Raw genomic sequence first — 21,045 nt, 5'->3', positions numbered from 1 at the left:
AATAATTTATATATTAAATATGGTTTAAAATGCAGGCAAAACTTGCTTATTTTTAAGATAAAACAAGTACCTTCAGAGCACTGTCTCAGTCTCCATGTTCTCAGCTCTTTCTCAGATCCTACGTAGAGTTTATTTCATAATCCTCTACCTTAAGGATACTTAGGTGGAAAACTTTCAGAAGCACAAAAGTGTGTTACAAATAGCATAGGCTTTAGATCATGGCTCAACCATTGATTAGCTAAGCAAACTGGATATAAAAGAGCTATAAAATGGGCACAGAAGATGTTGTTTTAGGATCAAATTGGATAATGTATGTAAAGTGTACTGTTAACAAAGTTCTATGTAAATGTTATTATTAGAATATCATTTCGTACATTAAGGTAGGCTACTTCCTAAATTTTTAGACACCTGGGTATCTAATTAATGCAAATTCTAGGATTAGTTTGCAAAATAGGGAGGAGAGGGGAAATTTTAGGAAAACAGTTTATTGATTAATCTCATTTATTTGATGACAATAAATGTTGTACATAACCTTAACTTTCTTAAATAATGGGACCTCAAAATAAAGAATACTCTGCTCGGAGAGTGAGCAGTGCTATTCTGAACAGAATTCCCTTATATTCCCAAATGTTACAACTCAGATTCTCCCTGTGGGAAGTGAGTCTGATTTTCAAGCCTGTGAGTATACTTGCTACAAGTCTGTAAGGCTTTATTATGCTTTCCTGAGAAATTATTTGCCTCTGTCTCTTTATGTTTGTTGAAGCTTATGAAGATAGTTTTAATTTCATCCATAAAATTTAACAAAATGTTATTCTGGTTTCCTTTTGTAAAATTTACTTATAAGGAGAAAGGGGGCAGAATGAGAGTTGGAGGACTAAGTTCTAGACCTGGCTCTGCCCCTGTGTAGCTGGACAGGTGATTTCTCTCTCGGACCTCCTCTCTGCCATCTGCCAGGGGAAAGCCTGAGAGTAGCTTATCTCTAAGGTTCTAAGTTTATGTGATTCTGTGAGAGTCACTGAAAGGTATCATTATCATTCTCAGAGGGAAAAATTGCCATCAATTTCTAAAATACCCTGTTAAGAGGACTTGTTTTCAGTGACAGTGTTTAGTATTGTGGGACTTCTGAAATCACATATTGTTTTTTAAATTCATGTTTAACCTAAACACTGCCTATTTAGGAAGACCTTTGTAGGGCACAGGGATTTCATAATCTCCCTTCTCAGTATAGATTAGGGTATTAACATGGGTAAGTCAGCAGCAGTCTAGTAGGTTATATGTCAGGATTTCTATTTATTTTATTTTTGGTTGATTTTTTTTTTTGTTAATACTGGGTGAGGTTCCCAGGACGTTCAAACACCAGTTTGCTAAATGATTGGGAGAGAAATGTAGAGGCAGAGATAAGTGCTTGTAGTGTATATTTGTTTTAAATTGTATCTACTGTTCCAGGGTTAATGAAATTATACTATAGGGGGATAAGAATGAGTCCCCTTGAGTCAACCCCTGCCTATATGCCTCTGTAAATTATTTATTCTGTCTGTACCTCAGTTTCATCATCTACCACATGGAAACAGGAATAGTACCTACCTCATAGGATTATTGTAATGATTAAATGAATTAATACATTACCCACACATAGATCTATTTCTCAAATATAATAGGCATTCAGATGTTAACCATTTATAATGTCAGTGTTGATGATTATGATTATTAGAGTATATTTATAAGTAAGGGTTGTTTTGGCCCTAGGTAAATTTTTCTTATTTATTTATTCGTTCATTCATTCATTTATGGCTGCGTTGGGTTTTCTTTGTGGTGCGTGGGCTTCTTATTGCGGAGCGCGGGCTCTAGGCCTGAGGGCTTCAGTAGTTGTGGCCCATGGGCTCAGGAGTTGTGGCACACAGGCTCAGTAGTTGTGGCTTATGGGTTCTAGAGCACAGGCTCAGTAGTTGTGGTGCACAGGCTTAGCTGCTCTGTGGCATGTGGGATCTTCCCGGACCAGGGCTCGAACCCATGTCCCCTGCCTTGGCAGGCTAATTCTTAACCACTGCGCCACCAGGGAAGCCCTGCCCTAGGTAAACTTGTCACAAAGATTAGTAAACTGTTTAAGTCACTTGAAAATATTTGTTATGTGATAAGCTGAGTACATTAATCTCAATTTTTATATTGTCACATCCTTAAAGTGAACTAAATTCTGTTGTATTTTGACCCCATTTAAAGAGATTCATTTACAATAGATGAGGTGGTTTGTTTCTATTTTGTTTGCTTTTTATTCCAAAATCATCTGCCTCAATGTACTCAATGGACACAGGGTTATTTTAGTGAAGAGCAGTTACGAGCCTTGAATAATCACAGACAGACGTTAAATGATAAGAAGCAAGCCCAGATCCATGTGGAACTCAGGAAGGCTATGGAGTCTGCTGAGCAAGGGGAACAGATTTTACCAAGAGACGTTACACCTGTGTGGAAGCTGCGTATCACGAGCTGTAAGAGAAAGGAAAAAGATTCAGGTCAGTATGTAAAGTTTTTGTTTTTATCAATTTTAAGTTTAAAAAATTATTATTAATAAAATTATTTCAAATGGTAGATAAAATGTTAAGAGGAGCAAAAATGGGCTACTAGTACCCACAAAAGATAATATAACCCTTAGACCTTTATTGTCCTCAGTATTTATTTTTAAACAAGACTCTCAATGATTATCATTTCTTATATTGTGTCTTTTTCCTCTTTCTCTAGTTGTGTTGAGTATCTGGCGTCCATCATCAGATTTATATTCTCTCTTAACAGAGGGAAAGAGATACAGAATCTGTCATCTTGCAGCATCAAAATCTAAAAGTAAATCCAAAAGAGCTAACATACAGTTAACAGCAACAAAAAAAACGCAGTATCAACAACTACCGGTATAAACTTTTCATCATGATTTTTCAATTTTGATAGATGTGTATTTGTTTATTGAATCTAAATATACTGATATTTTTTTTTTCTTGTAGGCTTCAGATGAAATTCTATTACAAGTTTATCAGCCAAGGGAGCTGCTTCACTTCAACAAATTATTGGATCCAGACTTCCAGCCACCTTGTTCTGAGGTGGACCTAATAGGATTTGTAGTTTCTGTTGTGAAAAAAATAGGTAATACACAGTGTATTTAATGGTAGCTTTTTATTGATGCTTTTGAAAAACTTTATATTTTAAAATTTGTCTTCCTTGTGATTCATTGGAGCTACTAATAGGTAAGTTTGGTAACTAGTGATTTGAAAGTAAGCTTTTTTAACCTCGATTCTTAATGAAAAGCAATTCTACAATATTACAAGGAAACAACTTACATCCCATTCTGTGCTACTTAATTTTAAAGAAATTGCTAGAAAATGTTTTGCATATTAGTCATTACTAGACAAATAATTATAATCTTCTGCAGTTCACTGAGCTATCAAGCCTTCACCTCCTACTTCAGTCTTTACCACTTTCCAACATCTTAGCCAAATTCATTTATATTTTATTCCTTCAGTATGACATTGCTCGTTCCTCCTTCCATACCTTGTTCCATAGATTTTATCTGAGAGCAAGTGTAAAGGCCCAACTATGTCTCATCTTAAGCACAAAAGCCTTCCATTTATTGATTATTTTGTGCCAGGCCCCCTCAGCACTTGGTTTCACCCCTCTCACCTCCCAGAACGCTGTCCCTCATCCCCCTTCAGCTGTGTTGACACCTTCCTTGCTATTCTTTTTTTTTTTTTTAATTTATTTATTTTATTTATTTATTTTAGGGCTGTGTTGGGTTTTCGTTGCTCTGCACGGGCTTTCTCTAGTTGCGGTGAGTGGGGGCCACTCTTCGTTGCGGTGCGCGGGCTTCTTATTGCAGTGGCTTCTCTTGCAGAGCACGGGCTCTAGGCATGCCGGCTTCAGTAGTTGTGGCTCACGGGCTCTAGAGCGCAGGCTCAGTGGTTGTGGCGCACGGGCTTAGCTGCTCCACGGCATGTGGGATCTTCCCAGACCAGGGCTCAAACCCGTGTCCCCTGCATTGGCATACGGATTCTTAACCACTGCACTTCCTTGCTATTCTTGAGCCCACTTTCATCACAGAGCCTTTACACTCACTGCTGCCTCTCCCAGAAACCCTTTTCCCCAGGCGGCCACATAGCTGGCCCCCTTGGCTCCTTAAAGTCTCTGGTCAAATGCAACCTCGTAAGAAGCCTTTCCCTGAGCACGCTTTGTAAAAGAGCTGTACTTTCTCTGCTCCCAGCCTAGCACTTTTACCCCTTTACTCTGCTTTATTTTTCTCCATAGCACCCACCAGCACTAACAATACATATTTATGAGGTTTTTTGTCTCCCTCTTCTGGAATGTTAGCTCTCTAAGGGCAGACACTTTGCTACTGCTGTATCCTCAGCTCTTAAAACAGTGCCTGGTTCAGGGTAGGGTCTCAGGTCAGTGGATTTCTTGTTTATCAACTGCCCTGTCACAGTTTCTCCCTTCCTCAGTTCTTTGGCTAAGGTTTATTGTCAATGTTTTCTTCATGAAGGTTTCAAATGTGCCATATTCCATGAGTTCCTTGTATGTTTGAAATCTGAACCTGTTGCTCTAATTCTGCCACTGTATTTTGGCAGGCATAATAATATGGGTTCTTGCTTCTTTCTTCCCTCAGAACTTTGTAGAAATTGCTCTTTTGACATTGAACAGTCTGGGACTGGCCTAATTTTTCCCCCATTTAGGTGATTGTCTTTTTATGTCTAGATGTCTGAAGAATAAGTTTTTAAGTCCAAAAGTTTAAGCTATGTCTTAGTATAAGCAGTCTGTATACAGTTCTCCTGGAACACAGATGCCCTTTTAATCTGCAGATTCAGTGCTTTCTTTGTATCAGAGAAATTCTGTAACATCTTTGAATAAATCTGCTATTTCATTTTTGGGATTTCTACTTCAAGGACAGCAGTTAGTCTTATGTTGGATTATGCTTCATTCACCATGATTATATCCAGCCTTTATATCAGTAATTTTATTCTCTGCAATATATTGATATGTTTTATTCCTTGCTATTTGTAGTGCATGCATTTGTCCCATTATGATAGTATACTGGTGTCCTCAGTTTATTTCTCTGGTCCTGCAGTCTCCTTTTTATCTTGCCGGGCTATTTTTCATCCCATATCCATATGCAAGCTTTTATTTTATTGAGTATATGTTCCTATTAAGTTCAACAGCATGAATCAGTTTTGAGGACTTCAGAAATTTTCTTGTTCTTCTAGTTTTCTTTACTTTATGGGATGTGCTCTGTTTTTTGCTATGCTCTTTTCCTCTTTTTATTTAACGTGTTTTTGTTTAGTTGTGTTTTAGTGCTTTGTGGGGTGTTCTTTGACTGTAGTATGTTAATATGCTGCATGGTTTTTGTAGCATTTTATTTCATCTTGGTCATACTTGGGTGACTCCACTCGTTACATTATTGTTATAGAGGATGCGTAACTTTTATTCAGTTCATCAGTATTGAATGCCTTTTATGTGCCAGGCACTTTTCTAAATGTTAAGTATATAGCAATGAACAAAACAGACAAGTATCCCTGCCCTCATGGAGCTTACATTATGGTCGAAGAGGGAGATCACAAACAAAATAAATAGCACATATAGTTTTCTTAGTATGGCTAAGGAAAAAAACTAAGTCGGGAGTGACAGGTAGGATCGGGGGAAGGGGAGAGGAATGTAGCTTTAGATAGGGAAGTGAGGAAAGACCGTACTGCAAAGTTGATATGTGAATGAGAATTGAAGGACTAGAGGAGAGAGGCATGTGGACATCTCGGGGAGGAACATTCCAGGCAGGAGGAATGGCAATTACAAAGGTCATGTTACAGGAGGATCCTCCCTGGTTCCTTTAAGTATTAGTAGAGGCCAGGGGGTGAGCAGTAACAGCTGGGAGGAGGGAGTGAAGGACCAGGTAATGGCGTGGTCCTTGCACGTACTCTTAACTTTTTCTCTGAAGGTTTCAAGTAGAGGCATTGACACCACCTGATGAGGTTTTCACAGGATCACTCAGGCTGCTATACTGAGAATAGACTGTAGGGGGCATGAGACTCCAAACAGGAAAGTCAGCTGGAGGCTATTGTAGAAATTTAGGCAATTGAGAATAGTTTGGGGCAAACAAAAGCAATGGGAGTGTCCAGAAATTGTCAGACTGTGGTTGTATTTTGAAGGTAGAGGGACAGTGTGGATGAAGAGAGGAATCAAGGAGTGAGGGCCGAGGTTTTGGTCTGAGCAGCTGGACAGATGGAGTTGCCATTTCCTGAGGGGGCTGACCACGAGAAAAACAGGTGTGCAGGGAACGTCAGGAGCTCAGTTTTGGACAGTTAAGTTTTAGTTGCTTAATCTACTTAGAGATTTCTACTTGACAGCTGGATATAGTTCTAAGGGAATGGACTGGGCTGAAGATATAAGTTGGGAAGTCATAAACATACAGGTGATGATTAAAGTCATGAGACTGGATGAGGTCGCTGGGTGTGGGAGTAGATAGAGAAGAGAGCCAGGGCCTGACTCAGGCCCGTCAGAAGGTATCTGATAGCAAAGAGAGTGAGGTGAGGCTAAGAAGGGAGGGGTCGGAGGTGGTGTCCAAAGAGGCAATGTGCAAAGCTCTCTGGAGACTGAGTCCAAGGAGTGCAGGATGAACTGGGAGCCTGGGCTTCTTGTGGAGACAGACATGCGATTAGTTCTCATGGTCCCACAGCAGACTGTGGTGTTGAGGTGCATGGGAGAAACTTGCCAGCATCCCACTGCAGTTCTTGACTTTTTCTCTGCTGTACTCAAGACCAATTTTCCCCCTTAGTTACTGTATGAGGGCTGCGTATTTCAGTTCCTATCTGCTATATATTCCATATCCCTGGAAGATATTAACTCTGTTCTAGACCATTTTCCCTAGCTCAGTGAGTAACCTCACCTATTACTTTGCTGAACCATAAACTGGGTGGCTTAAACAACATACTGTGTCACAGTTCTGAAGGCTTGAAGTCCAAGACATTGGCAGGTTTGGTTCATTCTGAAGGCTGTGAGAGAGAATCTGTCCAATGCCTCACTCATAGCTTCTGATGGTTTGCTGGCAATCTTTGGCCTTCCGTGGCTTGTAGATGCATCACCCCAGTCTCTGCCTTCATCTTCACATGGCACTCTCCCTGTGTGCGTGTCTGTGTCCAAATTTCCCCTTTCCATAAGGACATTGGATTAGGATGTACTGAAATGACCTCAACTTGATTTTTGTCAGCAAATAACGTCACATTCACAGGTTAGGACTTCAACATCTTTTACAGGACACAATTCAACCCATAACACAACTGTTATCCTGTCAGTCAACCTTGATCACCTGTTTTACACCATAGCCATTTTCATTATTTCTGATCAGAAAAGGAAAAAGGATACCCATTCTATTTGCTTTTCTTCAGATTTAAGGATAACAGAATTCTTAAAATGTGTGTCATTTCACCAATATGGGGAAGGAGACTAGAAGCTGAGCCCTCCTGTGCTTGGTTCTGTCCACAATCTTGTTTATTTCCTTCATCACCAACTTTTAAATTTTTTATCAGGATATTCCTTATTTGTATGTTTTTGGTGGACATTTCTTCCTTTTTTTAATTTATTTTGACATCAAGTATGAGAGAAAGAAATTTCTATCAGAAAGTTTCAAAGTGCCACCTTAAGCCTGAAATACCAGTTCTCCAATACCTAAATCTAATCATGATGTTTCCTAGCTTAAAATCTTTGGTGGCTCCCTGGCCCTTAGAAAATGAAACCAAAACTCCTTCAGATGCCCGAAAAAACATTCAACCTCCTGCCTTGAACCACCACCCCACATACCTCAGTTAAACTGTACAGTTTCACATTCTTGATCCACTAAAGCATTTAACATTCCTACCTCTAAAAATTCATTCACTTTGCTTAGAATGGCCTTTTCCTTCCCATCTTGATGAATTTCCCCTATTCATTATTCAGCTTACATGTTGCCTGCTTCCCCATGGCCTCTGTAACAGAATGTGTTGTCATATTGCATTGAAATTTTAGCACCATAAGCAACAGGTTGTTTTGGAAATCCTGAGCTTTCTCTAAATTTAGTTATTTTGATTTGTTTTTACCATTAGCATACCAAAATTAATGGCCATATTTAGAGATTCCTTGTATTTTTTAATTTATCTAACACATACATAAATGAAGTTCGATTTTTTGTTTTCTACTTTTTGGATTTTGTTTTTTCCATTTTAGGTCTTGCTCCTTTGGTCTATTTATCAGATGAATGCCATAATTTATTGGCAATAAAGTTTTGGATAGATCTTAATGAAGACATTATTAAACCTCACATGTTAATTGCTGCAAGCAACCTCCAGTGGCTACCAGAGTCCAAATCAGGAATTCCTACTTTATTTGCTGGAGATTTTTCCATGTTTTCTGCCAGTCCAAAGGAGGGCCATTTTCGAGAAACGTTCCACAAAATGAAAAATACTATTGAGGTAAAATTAGCTTTGAGCATTATCATGCATGTTGGCATTTTCCTATTTCAAGTCAAATGTCACGGAAGTGGCAGCTTTTATGAAAATTGGATTGTTGATGTATAATGTAAGTTGAGTTTTCATCATATGTATGTCAATTGTTCATGAACCTGAGGAGATATTGAGTGACAGCTAGCTATCAGGGAGAAAAGAATGATTTGAAAAGAACTGAATTAGGAAGAGTTGTGAGAAGGATGTTCAGAGATATATAGACCGTGTAGGCAAACTGGAAATTGGTAACAAGAATTACATGAGTTGTTACCCATGATTTACAGCACTTGGCAGTGTAATTAATTAATAATATTTAGAATCCAAATTTACATTTTAGGGACCTCCCTGACAGTCCAGTGGTTAAGACTCCATGCTTCCACTGCAGGAGGTGCAGGTTCAATCCCTGGTCGGGGAACTTAAGGTCCTGCATGCCGTGCGGCACGGCCAGAAAAAAAATTTTGTTTAATTTACATTTTAAACTCTATATCTAATATTTTATACAGTTTATACCTGTTTTTGATTTGAAATAATACCAAATAGGAGAACAAAGTTTATTGAGTGCTTACTGTATGTCTGGCCTCGTTCTAAGCCTGTCTCATTTAATTCTCCCACCAACACTATGAAGTAGGGCAGTGGTTCCCAACGTTTTTGGCACCAAGGACCGGTTTCGTGGAAGATAATGTTTCCACGGACGAGGGCGGGGGAGGAGGGGGCGGGGCGGCCGTGTGTGGGTCAGGCGGTAATGCGAGCGATGGGGAGCAGCAGATCGCTCGCTGGCCTGCCACTCACCACCTGCTGTGCGGCCTGGTCCCTAACAGGCCGCAGACCAGTACCAGTCCGTGGCGGGGGGTTGGGGACCCCTGAAGTAGGGAACTGTTTTCCCATTTCATTGATGAGAAACAGAAGTCACACAACCAAACTGGTAGAACCAGGATTCATACTTAAGCCATCTAAATGCAGAGCCCAAACTATTAACTACTATGCAATGCTGCCTCCCAGTAAAATTTTGGATTTTATAAATTGCTAACTTTTAAAAAATCTACAGAAGACTCTTCTTTCTGTAGTTTAATATTTGAAATGTGTGTTAGTCAAAATTCATATAAATAAAATTATATTTTAAAAGCATTAGAGTAGCTAGCTGTATAAAGTTTGTATGTTTTACCTAGACTTGATGCACATCGTGAAGAATAACACCCTGATTTATCTGGTTTCTAAACTGGGGGTTACATTCGTTATTTGGCTCCCATGCAGAGTACCTATTGCTTACATCCCAGATTTTCTCTGACACCACTCAAGGGCAGTTCAGAGATGACTGAGTGTCATTTATGTATCATTTTAAAGTTTAACAAAATACTCTTAGAAATTAGGTTAAACCATAACCAAATTGCTGGTATTTGACCATTTGTGACTTCTGAAACAACAGTTTCATGTGGTATAACCAAATGTTATTTCAGTTAATTCTTGGAACAGACATGAAGCAGTTCTCATTTTACTCCTAACCTAAGGAGTACTCTGTGAGATGTTAGATGATTTACGGCTGTTAGGCAGTAAATAAAACTGAGACTTGAGTCCCAAATCCAGTATCATACGATAACTTGCTGATTAAACCAGATGGTTGGGAAGCTCTCTTACATTTCTTTATTTCCCTGACACACACACACACACACACACACCCCTCTCCTTCTCTCCCTCTAACAGTTGACAGTTGCTATCAAATCTGGGGTGTCTCATCCTTTTTTTCTGGTCTGCATTTTTTACTTCTGATTTTAAAGGTAACCATTTATCTTTTCTGAAAACATGAATGTGTAGGTTTGCATTTTACAAAACAGATCTTCCAATTTATTTTCTTAGAATATCGATATATTTTGCAATGATGCAGAAAACAAGCTTATTCGTATACTTAATACAAATAATCCCAAGTGGTCCACCCCGACTAAAGACTATACTTCAGCACCACACACTGCTCAAACAGTCCTTGGTACAGGAAATAAGTTTCTGGTAAGTTAATCGAAATTTAAGGAATTTTATAAATATTATATAGAGAGGCAACAACATATTCTGATGTATACCTAGTAAACATGATAAAATGTAATTAAACTTAATTAGAAAGTGTCATTAACTGTTAAGTGCCTCCTGTAGGTATAGGTTATCTGGAAATTTTATCTTGTTTACTGAAGCCAGAGTGTAACACTCTCTGGGGCAAATTTTATAAACAGTTGCTTTGATTTTTAGCATTCCAAGTACATTTGATTGAAGAAACTTTTTTTGCCTGTGTCTTTTTGCTTGGAGGACTATTCTATATAATTAGGGTTGTTTCTAAGTTCAATTTGATTTAACTCTTTAAATCACAATAAAAGCAAATCAAGCTGAAGTCTGTAATACTGGCTAAGGACTAGTTCTTTAGCTAACACTTGCTAAGTTATGTATATTAACTCATTTAATCCTCACAACAACCCTCTGAGATAAAAATTATCTCCATTTTACGGATGAGGAAACTATGACATACAGAAGGGGTTAAGCAACTGCCTCCAGTCACAAAACTAGAAAAGTAGGAACACAGGCAGTCTGTATTCTTAAAATGGTTTTTAAATGCTTATCTCTGTCTAACTTGTTAATAACAAAAAGGAAAAGATTAAAGCATAAGTTATGTCCCCACCTCCTATTTTGCTTTTAATCTTCATCTTTCTTTTCATGTCATTTTTATATCCTCTTATGCAAAAATATTTCCTTCTGGAATAATAATATGAATGTCTCTTGAAATCATAGCCACTAGGAGAATGAAAGTGTGTGGCATTTAAATATTTTTTAATGAAAAGCTAATTTGATTTTGTTTTATATATTGGGACATAATTATATAGGCTACTTAATTTTTTTTATTAGATGTCTTCTCCCAGTAGTGAGATGGATTATGAAAGTCCGTTATCACTTTGTAAGCTAAAAGGGAAGTCTGTCTCCACACCTGCAGCAGCCCAAATGACTTCAAAGTCTTGTTGCAAAGGGGAGAAAGAGACTGATGACCCAAAAACCTGCAAAAAGAGAAGAGCCTTGGATTTCTTGAGCAGATTGCCTGTACCTCCACCTGTTAGTCCCATTTGTACATTTGTTTCTCCAGCTGCACAGAAGGCATTTCAGCCACCACGGAGTTGTGGCACCAAATATGAAACACCTATGAAGAAAAAAGAATTGAATTCTCCTCAGATGACTCCACTTAAAAAATTTAATGACATCTCTCTTTTGGAAGGTGATTCAATAGCTGATGAAGAACTTGCCCTGATAAATACCCAAGCCCTTTTGTCTGGTTCAGCAGGAGAAAATCAACTTAAATCTATCAGTGAGTCCACTAGGACTACTCCCACTGGTCCAAAAGATTATCTCAGACTGAAAAGGCCTTACACTGCATCTGTGATCAAAGAACAAGGGAATTCCCCAGCCGGGACTGAAGAACAGAACGCTAATATGCAGGACACAAGTACAATGAAAACTACATCCAAGAGACTGCAAAGGCGACAAAAACCAAAATGATGATAAATTAGGTATTGATACAACCTTTCCAGTTTGTAAAACATATACAATTTCAAACTCTACATCAGAATTTGCATAATGAGAAAAAGGAAAAAGTTCAAAATTTATCTCTGTGCTTGTATATCACAGCAATGCTCTTCGCCTGCTTCTACATTGGTATACTCTTATTTCAATTATATATCTTAAAACTGTGACTGTATATTAACGAATCAAGAAAAAAATCTCCTTTGAATCTTTATGACTAGATTTGGTCACTATATTATTTTACAAACGAAGTAAACATACCTGTTTCTTTTAGATTGTGTCCTTACAATTAAAAGAAACTAGGTTTCTAAAGTGCAGTTCTTTTGACTCATATAATTCCTCTTAGTTTAGTTCCTATTTTAGGTTTGTTTTTAAGAGGTAACCCCACTATGAACCAGTTTTCCTTAATGCACATGTTGGTTCTAATACAGTTTTATCCTGATCAAAAAAGTCAGGATGAGTAAGATGTTACAGTGGTATTTTCTTTTGACCAATTCTTTATCCTTAAGTCAGCGTGACTACAAGAAAAATAGAACCCTCAATGTACTTCCCCCTTTGATGATTCCAATGTGATCTGTAAAATTAAATTATTTATTAAAAGTTCAAATACTTTAAATCAGAAGCAGATTTCATAGTGTTAATTTGTTTTCGTTTCTGTTTTTTTACAAAATGATCGTCTGGACTGCAGCTTAAGAGAAAATCTTTTAAATTGGCACTGATTCTCCTTGCTTTATTTTTAGCCCTATCACAGGATTCAGCAGGTAGTCCCTTTTAAACCTAGTTTTCTCTAACCACCAAAGCAGAAGAGAACCATTCAATTCATTTGTTCCTTTAAGTTTCATAGAGAAGAAAGAGAAAGCAGTTACAACTAGAAGCTAATAGCATGGAGAATCAGGTCTTTTACTATGTCTTAAGTTTATATACAACATCATGTTTTTAAATCTTATTATAAACACATTTTAAAGCCAAGAATAAATCCTTTTAAAAAGCAATTTCCTTTCTTCCATAACTGTGACCGATGATTTTTCTCACTTCTGAAAATTATTAACATAATAGTCTATTCTACTATTCTTTCTAACTTAAGTGTTCTGCCAGTCTTATTAATGTGATTTTTGTTCATAAAAGTGTGATCTTCACATCCTAATCATTTTCCCAGTGATCCATTCTAGAACAGGGAATAAAACTTGAGTCTCAGGTGAAAAGAAAGAATTAAGGAATTTAGCCTTTTTTGTTTTTTTTTTTTTTTTTTTGATTCTTGGAAAAATTTCAGCTATAACCTCCTTCATTCTTCATTACCATTTAGAGTACCCATTATGGAGACATCTAATGCACACACTCTTTTTTATAAATTGTAAATAATATAGCCAAGCTATGTAAGCAAAATGTGAAGCTTGAGTATATGTGGATATTATCCCCCCAAAAGTGACAATTTAATGATGACAAAGTCAACAATGTATACTGCGTGATAAATGGTGAAAGCAATTTGTGTTACTTATTCAACAATCAATCACTTAATGAGAGCCTGTTGTGTATATAAAGCACTATGCCAGCTCTGTGAGTGATGCAAATGTTAATACACAAAACAAGTCAGTGTTGAATGTTCAAAAAATTATATAAATCAGGAGCCATGGGCGTTGAAAGAAAAAACAGATCACTTCTGGGTGGGATAAATACAGTTGGCGGCATTTAATCAATGATTTTTATGTTCGAATCAGGCAAATATACCGGGAAACTATTCTGAGCTCTTTAAAAGCTCTGGATCTATAACCTGGGACTACTTCTCCAAAGCAGCCCAGCCCAGGTGAACCAGAAACCCTAAGCAGAGAGAAGTAAAACAGGAGGGCTTGAAATCTGATCCTTTAGACTGCTCCTACGGAATCAAGGAAAGGAATTCCCATCTGGGCTCTCCGCCACTTATCGCCTCTGCTTTCCTAAATGAGTCAAGCCATCCAGATTGACCTAGTTCTGCAGTGACCACATTGACTAGGATACCCAGGACCACGTGGGCCTGGAAAACAGGGGTACTGTTGCGTGGATTATCATTATTGTTAGAAGATTATTATGTGTTGATCTTGAATACACAGAATTTAGCCAAAACTATACCTTAGATTCATTCAGATTTACTAAATTTTAGTTTTGTTGACCAAACTTCGCTACTCAAAGGAGACACCAATTTTTAAAATGTTAATGAAGAAAAAATTAGTTACATTGCTGGTAGTCATCAAGATGTTCACTAGATTTCAATGTACTAGAAATGGAATATGAAAGTAATATAGTCTTTCTAATGTGTAGAGATCAAATAATAGTAAAATATAAGGTTGCTTTTGTCTTTACCTTTATGTCTCCTATTCATTAAAGAAGACTGGTAAATAAGGTTATAATATAGAAAAATTCGTTCTCAATATGGTAAAATTCTGTGGAATTTCTGTAATTAAGTTTTTTATATTCTTAAACCAAAAAAAAATTAGATTCAATGACATATCCATATAAAGCAATACCATATATAATTTTTAATAACCGTAAAAGCACCATTATATAGAACACTTAATACTTCACAAAACATTAGAAAGAAGCTGTTGGCCAACAAGAAATAAAGCATACATCCTACATGGTCTTATCTGTGGTCTCACACCAAATTAATCTGATTCCAACCTTTTAAGATTTAATTTGGATTCATAAATTCACTATAAGAGTTGTGGGAGAACTTCGTCTTAATACCACATAAAACACTGAGATTGCTCCTCTTAAGGTGAGCATGACTTTTCCGTAACTCCATATAATCTACAGCCTGGGATGCTTCATTCCTTGTACTCCCAAAACTTTGAAGTTGCCAACCGATTAGACATGTTTATAGGCATAATTTTAAAAACTGCTTAATTATTCCTCTTAAAAATTATGGTTTTATAAAGGCAGGCTTGTTTTATTTACACTATTAGCTCAACAGCCAAAAGTTATTCAGGTTTAACCCTGTTCAATAAAGTGGCAGTTAAAACACAAGATATGACTTTAAATAATGATACTGATTTTCCTAAGTAGCTTGTATAGCTATTAAGAAAGATTTTAACAGACACTTCTAACAATGATACATTGCTAAAATAAAGGAATACTTTCCCAAGGTGTCTGCTTTGAAGGACAATATTCCCTTAGGTGTGTACTTTCTGGCATATTCATTTTAAAGGAAAATCAATATCATTATAGCCACACATCTCACATTTCTGGATACATGGATGATCAAAGTAGCAATGGCACTAAAATTTTTCCTGCCTCCTACTTCTCCCTCACCTTTCCAACTTTCCTGATGGAGATGAATTTCCTGAAAAAATAGATTACTTCAGAGAAAGTGGTTCTGAAGCTTTATATTATAAACACTTTAGTTCATTAATGAGCCTATGTGGCTGATTATGTTCTTAGGTTTCAGTATTAAAGTAATTCTTTCTCTAGAGAAAGGGACTTTGTTTAATCAAATCGGCAGAATTCTCAGCATCAGACCATGCATATAGGATCACTTTAACAAATGCCTGTTGAAGAGGAATGTAATGACTTCTGCTCAAAAAGTTTCAGGTTTGACTGTTTACAGTGGAATTAGAGCTCTGACTACAACTGAACGAAGAATAAATACCAAAAATTGAAGTAAAAACTGATTTAGGAAAATTTTGAATGCCTGTAAGAGAGACCTCTAATACCCATGGTGACAACCACCCCTTCTGTTAAAGGAGCTCTCATTAGTGAAGCCGCCATGAGCCCTCCGGTTTGGGAACTCTGCGCAGGTGTTCCAGTACCCTGCACCGTCGGAAGGAGATGCATTGTTCCTGTCCTGGTTTCTGTTCGCTCTGCTTGGTTTTTCGGCATGCAGCACACTGTAAAAGGTAACATCATGTTCATACCGTTCTTTCATTCGGTGTATTTTCTCTCTTGGGACTCCATGAATGTTTCTTCTGCGTGGGGAAAAAAAAAAAATGAAACTGGTTAGTTAAGGCCGCATATCAAAATGATATAAATTCTTGTATTTTACAAGTCCTATATTATTACATAGATATGCACTCCCTATTCTCAGGATGGAACTCTGACAAAAGCAAAACATCGTGTTAAGCAGTTATCTTTCAGGCTCAACTCCTGTTTTTCCTGCTGCCCTGCACACTCCCAAACTACCCTGAGGCTAGCAAAGAGCTAAAGCTTCAAAAGTGCTTTGTTTCTGGAAATCTCAATTCTGTGCTTCAAAACATAAAAAAGCACTGTGAGATCTTTTTATTATGTATTTGCCAATTTGTCATGCATATATCTATAATCAATTATGGCAGTCCTAGATACTTCTAGATCCTTATAAAAACAATATTCTTCAATTCTAGTGGGCATGAGAATCAACTGGGGATGTGATTTGAAATGTAATTACCAGAGATTCCATCTATGGAATGGGGTCCATGAACTAGGACTCTAACAACCACTCAGGTGATTCTGATGGGGGTGGTCCACAGATCCCTTTGGAAACACTATCTGCTTATAACCATAAGATGAACTAGACTTATTCCTAAAAAGTAAATTCTGATCTCACTGGTTGCTTTAAATCACTGACGTTATCAAATAGCACAGATAATGAATATCAGAACCCATGCATTCAGTCAACAAGTTAGTATTATTTGGACATTTACTGCTTTACAAACTAGAAGCAGCATCTAGACCATAAATGAACCACAGACTGTTCAACATCTAAAGATCTGTTTAGCCTAAGTGCAAAAACATCACTCACAAGTGCAATCCCATGCAGAGGAAAGTGCTTTTAAATGTTCATTAATGAAGCATTTTAGCAGAATGTTAAATGTGTCCTTTTCAAGGACCAAGTCCAAGCCAAGATTTAGCATTTAGCATTATATCAGAAAACTGACCCCAAACTAAAGTCTCTCACATTAATAATTCCAAAGTTATCAATTTCCAAGAATTACCATTTCTGGCCTGAAAACTACCATGTCCATTTCCAGCCTGAAAAGATTCTTTTGTTCGGTCTGAAATACCTGAAAATAGCAGGATACACAATGAGGAACTAGAAAAACAAAGAAGTACCTTGCTAACTCTTGAACGTTGAATTTCCAGCGAGTGTCAGGTTCTCGGAATATAACTTCATAGTTATTTTCAAGTGCCTGATTTTTCAAAAGTACATAAAACATTGAAGACATGGTATGTATGTTTGGGAATGTTTATGCTGCCATTTAACATTTACTATAAATCTTTTCTAAAATTCCTTTTGTTTAACCAGTAATCCAATGCCTTAGTTTCTGTTAACAAATACAGTTGGTACATTTCCATACTTAGCCACTCTCAGATTATATTACGGTTCCCAATGATAAATTGTGAATAATTCTATTTACCATGATGGAAAATTACAAAGGTTCTTTGTTTTGAACATTTTAAAAATAGATAGCTGAACTACTTTTAAATGCCCTGTCCACAGGAATGAGGAATGAACTCCAATGGCTTCTCAAAGTCCCTATGTGACTATCATAGACTCACTGCTGTCAAATGCCTTGGCCTGTTCCTCATACCTTGGTTTAGAAAGTGAGAGTGCCATAGGCACAGAGCTTGGGAAACAAAAGTGGTTTCCACAACCTTTACATATTCTTCTCTCCAAAAGTAGCTCTCCCTGCTATGCAATATAGTTTGGCTTAATTCACTGTGCCCCATTTCCTTGAGTTTAGAAAATTATTACCATTTCCATTAGAAACATCAAACATTGTTTACATTCATAAATTGACCACTACTCTTTTTAAATCTCAAACTGAACTTTCTATTATCACTATTTTTTTATTGTGTTATAAAATACAAAATGAACTAAGTAAGCAGCTTTCCTCTGCATTCTTTAGATGGACACTTCTAATTTGAGAAGGATATCAGATATCATAGGTGGAAAATATTTAGTTTCTGGGTCCTACTAATAGCTGTGGATGTCTGGAAAAGATTGTGCATGTCTAGAAATTAGAAAATAAAAAGTAAAATGACTTCCCTTAAGCCACTCTCAGTTAACCTGACTCTTGGTTCTGAGTTGTGCCTTAATTAACGTGACTCTTCACTTCCCTATTCATTTCTCTCCCAAGTGGATGCTTGATCCGTGAACTGAAGTAACCACAAAGTTGATGCTAATTTTTCCTACATTCACCAAAGTCCCACAGTCTGGGCCTAAATAAAACTGATGAAAGTACAGTTAGAGAGAAGCATACCTGTATGTAAGCTACTTTGCCCGAAATGTAAAAAGAGGCTTAAAAATAGACTGCCATCAGCCCAGTTATAGAGATATTCACTTTACAATTAGCCAAGTAGGGAGAATACTCAGCTGTCTTCATCCTGCCCCTGTATGTTTCTGGATCTTTTCTGTTTTCTACACTCAGTAAGGAATGAAAACTTATTAGCACAAAAGATGAAATATGTCTTAAAACAGATCAGACATATTTCAAAAATAAAGAAAAATGTCCATATTGCTTTATTCATCTGTTGTTCTGACAGCAGACAGCTGAGTTGTTACCTTTATATGTGTATTTATATTTGTATTCTAATATCTTAATAGGGTTATAGTGTTAATCTGTTTTTAAACTAAAAATTTCATTGCCCTAGAACTTCCATGCAGCAGCACTACACAGTACTGAAGTCCCCAGTGTGGCAAAGACAGAAGTGTGTGCTATGAACATCATCTACAACTCCGCTGGTGGCATCATCTAGTCCAACATTTCTTGGCAGGTTTCAGCGGATGCTCCTATGTATGCCTTCCCTTAGGAAAACAATCAAGACAGAAATGCTGTCAAGAATTCAGACCAAGGACTATTTTAAAAATGTACCCTGAGGTGGTATTAGCATCTCAGTAAATTTCAGCCATTGAACAGCAGAGAAACACTAAAACCTCTTTACCTGCTCCCTGAGAGAACAACTATTAATATGAGATCGTGGAAGATCAGAAAAAGAACAAATGTTTCAACTTTCTCACAAAATGTCCATAACTGAAAATTCACAATGATACTTCTTCCTACCATGACTGCATAGGGCTTCATTTCCCAGGCGTGGAGGTTGGTATTATCAATAATAATGGGGGATATGCCATTCCTCATTGCTTTTCTTGCTGCAACACAATGTTATATAACAGTGAACAACAAGCAACAATCAGAGAAGGGTGAGCGTACTCCATATTTTGTTATTTTTATTACAGGATGTGCTCATTATACAACTTTAATACCACCTATTTCAGAACCCACTATCAATAATTTTATTTTTCCTGGAATCTAGGGAGGTTACACTCTGGCATTCTGTTTGGGGGAAAAAATGGCAGAACTTTAGATTAAGCTCCTTCCATAAACCTTTTTCATTTTGCAGTATCTACAATCTATGTGCACAACAGGATTTACCAGGGGTGTGGAAAGGAATTTGTCACCTCTTTTCTGGTTCCATTCATGAGCTTCCTCCAGGAAGTCAGGATTGAATTCATAGGCACCATCTTCCCTGAAGAAAAAATCATCCGTGCTGAAAATCAGGGCCCTGGGAAAGTCGTGTTGCAATTGTCTGGAAAGTGGGGAAATAGATTATTTTATGACCATGCATTTTCATAATATAAATCATTTCCTTCCATCTCCAACATTTAGCAGTTTATGAGACCACCAGGTTTGAGTTGTTGAATATCAAAAACATGAGATGCTTATTCTCTCTAGAAGGTATCGCTCTTTCGTAGGGGGAAGGAGAAGGCTGACGGGACTGTGGGTGGTGCCCAGCTCTTGAAACTAGGAAGTGCTGGTCACCACCACTGACTTTTGCAGCAACCAGGAGTGACTCCAGATGAACCTGTGGAGGCTACGCTGCGGGTGTGACAAGAGTCATTCCTTGTGGGCACAGCCCTTACTGCCATTCCTCTGTGATGCACCACTGCCCACACCCTCATGCTGCAGCCCCTTCCTGCATCCCCTCACCTGTCCTGGGTTCCCTCGCCTTGGAGATCTGTTCTCCATAAGGACCCATCTGAGATATTGGTTCTTGCTGAGGTATGAAATGTAGATTAAAGTGATGTGATGTGTGTGCTACCTCTATTAGGTAACATTTTAGCAGTGACCTAAATCGAATTTTAAAGCCACAGCAGGAGAAGAAAAGAGGCAGATTCCAACATTCCCCATGCCTTCCTAAACCCCTATCACTCTCTCTAAATATGAAAATATCACAGAAAAAAGAAAAACCATCATGGAGTTCCCCCTTTAAAGCAAAAAACCCCAAAAAACCACATTAAGTTCTGCACAAAAAAAACTTCACAGGGCTTCCCTGGTGGCGCAGTGGTTGGGAGTCCGCCTGCCAATGCGGGGGACGCAGGTTCGTGCCCTGGTCCGGGGGTATCCCACGTGCCGCGGGGCGGTTGGGCCCGTGGGCCATGGCCGCTAGGCCTGCGCGTCCGGAGCCTGTGCTCTGTGACGGGGTAGGCCACAGCGGTGAGAGGCTCGCGTACTGCAAAAAAAAAACAAAAACAAAAAAAAACAAAACTTCACAGAGAAGATGTTCCCACTTGATATCCTTATTCAGACTTTTCTGGGGAGAAGATGGCTATTATGCTAGATAGGTAACTGGGTAAATCTCTGAGCCTCTTTTCTTCATCTGTAAAAACTGTGGATAATGTCACCTATCTCGCTAAGTTAGGATGATGACTTAATAACTTGAGGAAGCGCCTCGCGCAGCACCTGACACAATGAATGTATGTTTATTTCTCTTCTCCCTGCAGCACTCACCAGCATAATTCTAACATCAAACAAATTCACCAGGCAAATAGAGTACATAACAAAATGGCCATGCTCAGAATAAAAAGATATTTAAAAGTTGGAGGAAAAAAATGTTGGAGGGTGACAAGGGCAGGAAATGTAAAGAGAAAACAGAACTATTCAACTGTTTGTTCTTCCCCATCAAGAAGAATTCTCTTTAATCAGGAAAGAACGCAAGGCACTGAAACCACAGATAACGAAGCGCTTGGGTTGAAACACTTGGGTTCAATTCTTGACTC

The 21,045-nt window shown here is 37.8% G+C and overlaps 2 protein-coding genes across 7 annotated transcripts in view; one reads left to right on the top strand and one right to left on the bottom strand.

The window, feature by feature from the left end:
- Window positions 1-14,393, top strand: part of BRCA2 (BRCA2 DNA repair associated) — a 55,112-nt gene extending 40,719 nt beyond the window's left edge. Inside the window, exons 21-26 of the mRNA XM_029209784.1 lie at window positions 2,309-2,507; window positions 2,734-2,897; window positions 2,988-3,126; window positions 8,221-8,465; window positions 10,347-10,493; window positions 11,376-14,393. Of these exons, the coding sequence (XP_029065617.1) occupies window positions 2,309-2,507; window positions 2,734-2,897; window positions 2,988-3,126; window positions 8,221-8,465; window positions 10,347-10,493; window positions 11,376-12,017 (1,536 nt within the window). The 3' untranslated portion in view covers window positions 12,018-14,393. The remainder of the gene's footprint in view (window positions 1-2,308; window positions 2,508-2,733; window positions 2,898-2,987; window positions 3,127-8,220; window positions 8,466-10,346; window positions 10,494-11,375) is intronic.
- N4BP2L1 (NEDD4 binding protein 2 like 1) overlaps window positions 2,313-21,045 on the bottom strand; it is a 35,210-nt gene continuing 16,477 nt past the window's right edge. Inside the window, exons 2-6 of one of the 6 annotated variants that reach the window (XM_029209778.1) lie at window positions 19,447-19,574; window positions 19,049-19,137; window positions 17,097-17,173; window positions 15,926-15,976; window positions 2,313-2,481 (exon numbers count right to left, since the gene is read on the bottom strand). In XM_029209778.1, the coding sequence (XP_029065611.1) occupies window positions 2,475-2,481; window positions 15,926-15,976; window positions 17,097-17,173; window positions 19,049-19,137; window positions 19,447-19,574 (352 nt within the window). In that variant the 3' untranslated portion in view covers window positions 2,313-2,474. Of the gene's footprint in view, window positions 2,482-11,574; window positions 11,662-14,528; window positions 15,977-16,978; window positions 17,048-17,096; window positions 17,174-19,048; window positions 19,138-19,446; window positions 19,575-21,045 lie in introns of those variants that run through there. The other 5 variants (XM_029209781.1, XM_029209782.1, XM_029209777.1 and 2 more) reach the window with 5 other exon arrangements.

Source organism: Monodon monoceros, unplaced genomic scaffold (assembly GCF_005190385.1).
Source record: "Monodon monoceros isolate NGI ecotype Baffin Bay Population unplaced genomic scaffold, NGI_Narwhal_1 Super_Scaffold_8, whole genome shotgun sequence".
NCBI classification, from domain to species: domain Eukaryota; kingdom Metazoa; phylum Chordata; class Mammalia; order Artiodactyla; family Monodontidae; genus Monodon; species Monodon monoceros.
Note: the sequence above shows the minus strand (reverse complement) of the source record. Positions and strands in the feature narration are given on the sequence as shown.